This window comes from Camelina sativa, chromosome 11 (assembly GCF_000633955.1).
Source record: "Camelina sativa cultivar DH55 chromosome 11, Cs, whole genome shotgun sequence".
NCBI classification, from domain to species: Eukaryota; Viridiplantae; Streptophyta; class Magnoliopsida; order Brassicales; family Brassicaceae; genus Camelina; species Camelina sativa.
The window spans coordinates 25,860,803-25,861,760 of record NC_025695.1 but is presented as its reverse complement, the minus strand read 5'-3'; the positions used below and the strand labels follow the sequence as shown (position 1 = coordinate 25,861,760).

General features: G+C 33.3%; 1 protein-coding gene across 2 annotated transcripts in view; it reads right to left on the bottom strand.

Moving 5' to 3' along the window:
* LOC104724256 (putative germin-like protein subfamily 1 member 9) overlaps window positions 1–383 on the bottom strand; it is a 1,760-nt gene extending 1,377 nt beyond the window's left edge. The window contains exons 1-2 of one of the 2 annotated variants that reach the window (XM_010442722.2): window positions 194–383; window positions 24–76 (exon numbers count right to left, since the gene is read on the bottom strand). In XM_010442722.2, the coding sequence (XP_010441024.1) occupies window positions 24–76; window positions 194–317 (177 nt within the window). In that variant the 5' untranslated portion in view covers window positions 318–383. The remainder of the gene's footprint in view (window positions 1–23; window positions 77–193) is intronic. The other variant, XM_010442721.2, reaches the window with a different exon arrangement.

The window sequence follows — 958 nt, the reverse complement described above, 5'->3', positions numbered from 1 at the left end:
TTGTTGAGCCCTCCCCGAAAGAAGTCCTCTTCAGTGACGAGCTTTGGGTCCTTACAGAACTTTCCGTTCACAAACACTGAACATTATAACCAAATAAAAAGATTGTAAGAACGTAATGCATTCTCCAACCTATCAATTAAATTTATAAAAAAAATATATAGTTAAAATGATTAGGGAGTAAACATGTACATACCACCATCAGCTGGGGTGTTGATGGCGACGCAGAAGTCCTGAAGAGGGCTTGGGTCTGAAGCAATGGTTAAGGAAAGTGTTATCGCCAAGATAGATAGAACAGCAAGAAATGAGAGACTCTTCATGGTTATATATTTAGTTGAAAGGTTTTTGTTGAGATTTTGATGGAGAGATGATGATAAACTTATGAGACATGGATCTTAATTTATAGATAGTTTATGTTGAACTAGTCCGTATAATTGATGAACTTGATGTTTGAAATGGTTAAAAAATTATAAAAGAATATATGAATCATATGCACTTGAAGTTTAGAATGGCAAGTGTTGTTGGTCAACAAGTAATAAATATGTCAGAGGATATTTTTCCTCAATTTGCAATGGAAGTTACCAAAGTTTGTCAAAAAAAAAAAAAAAAAAAAAAAAAAAATCTTAGTGTCTGATCTTGCACACCTCATATTACTGCCTATCGCCTATCACCTATCACCTATAACTTATCGGAGGTCTATTTTTGGCCTATAAATCAGTCAAATTGTCAAAAGGCATTGATCTATATTCAACATTATTTTGTGATTAATTTCAAAAATATCAAAAGATTGAAATTAATATGTGAATTAATTCTAAAATTGTAGGCAAAATCAGGAGACATTAAAAAAAGAGGAGGAAGCACACGTATAAGGGCATTTTGGATTCTGTATTCCCACGACAAAAGCTAACACTTTCCTTTGTAAATATACACATATCGGGCAAGGGCCGGGGAAGAGATGAAT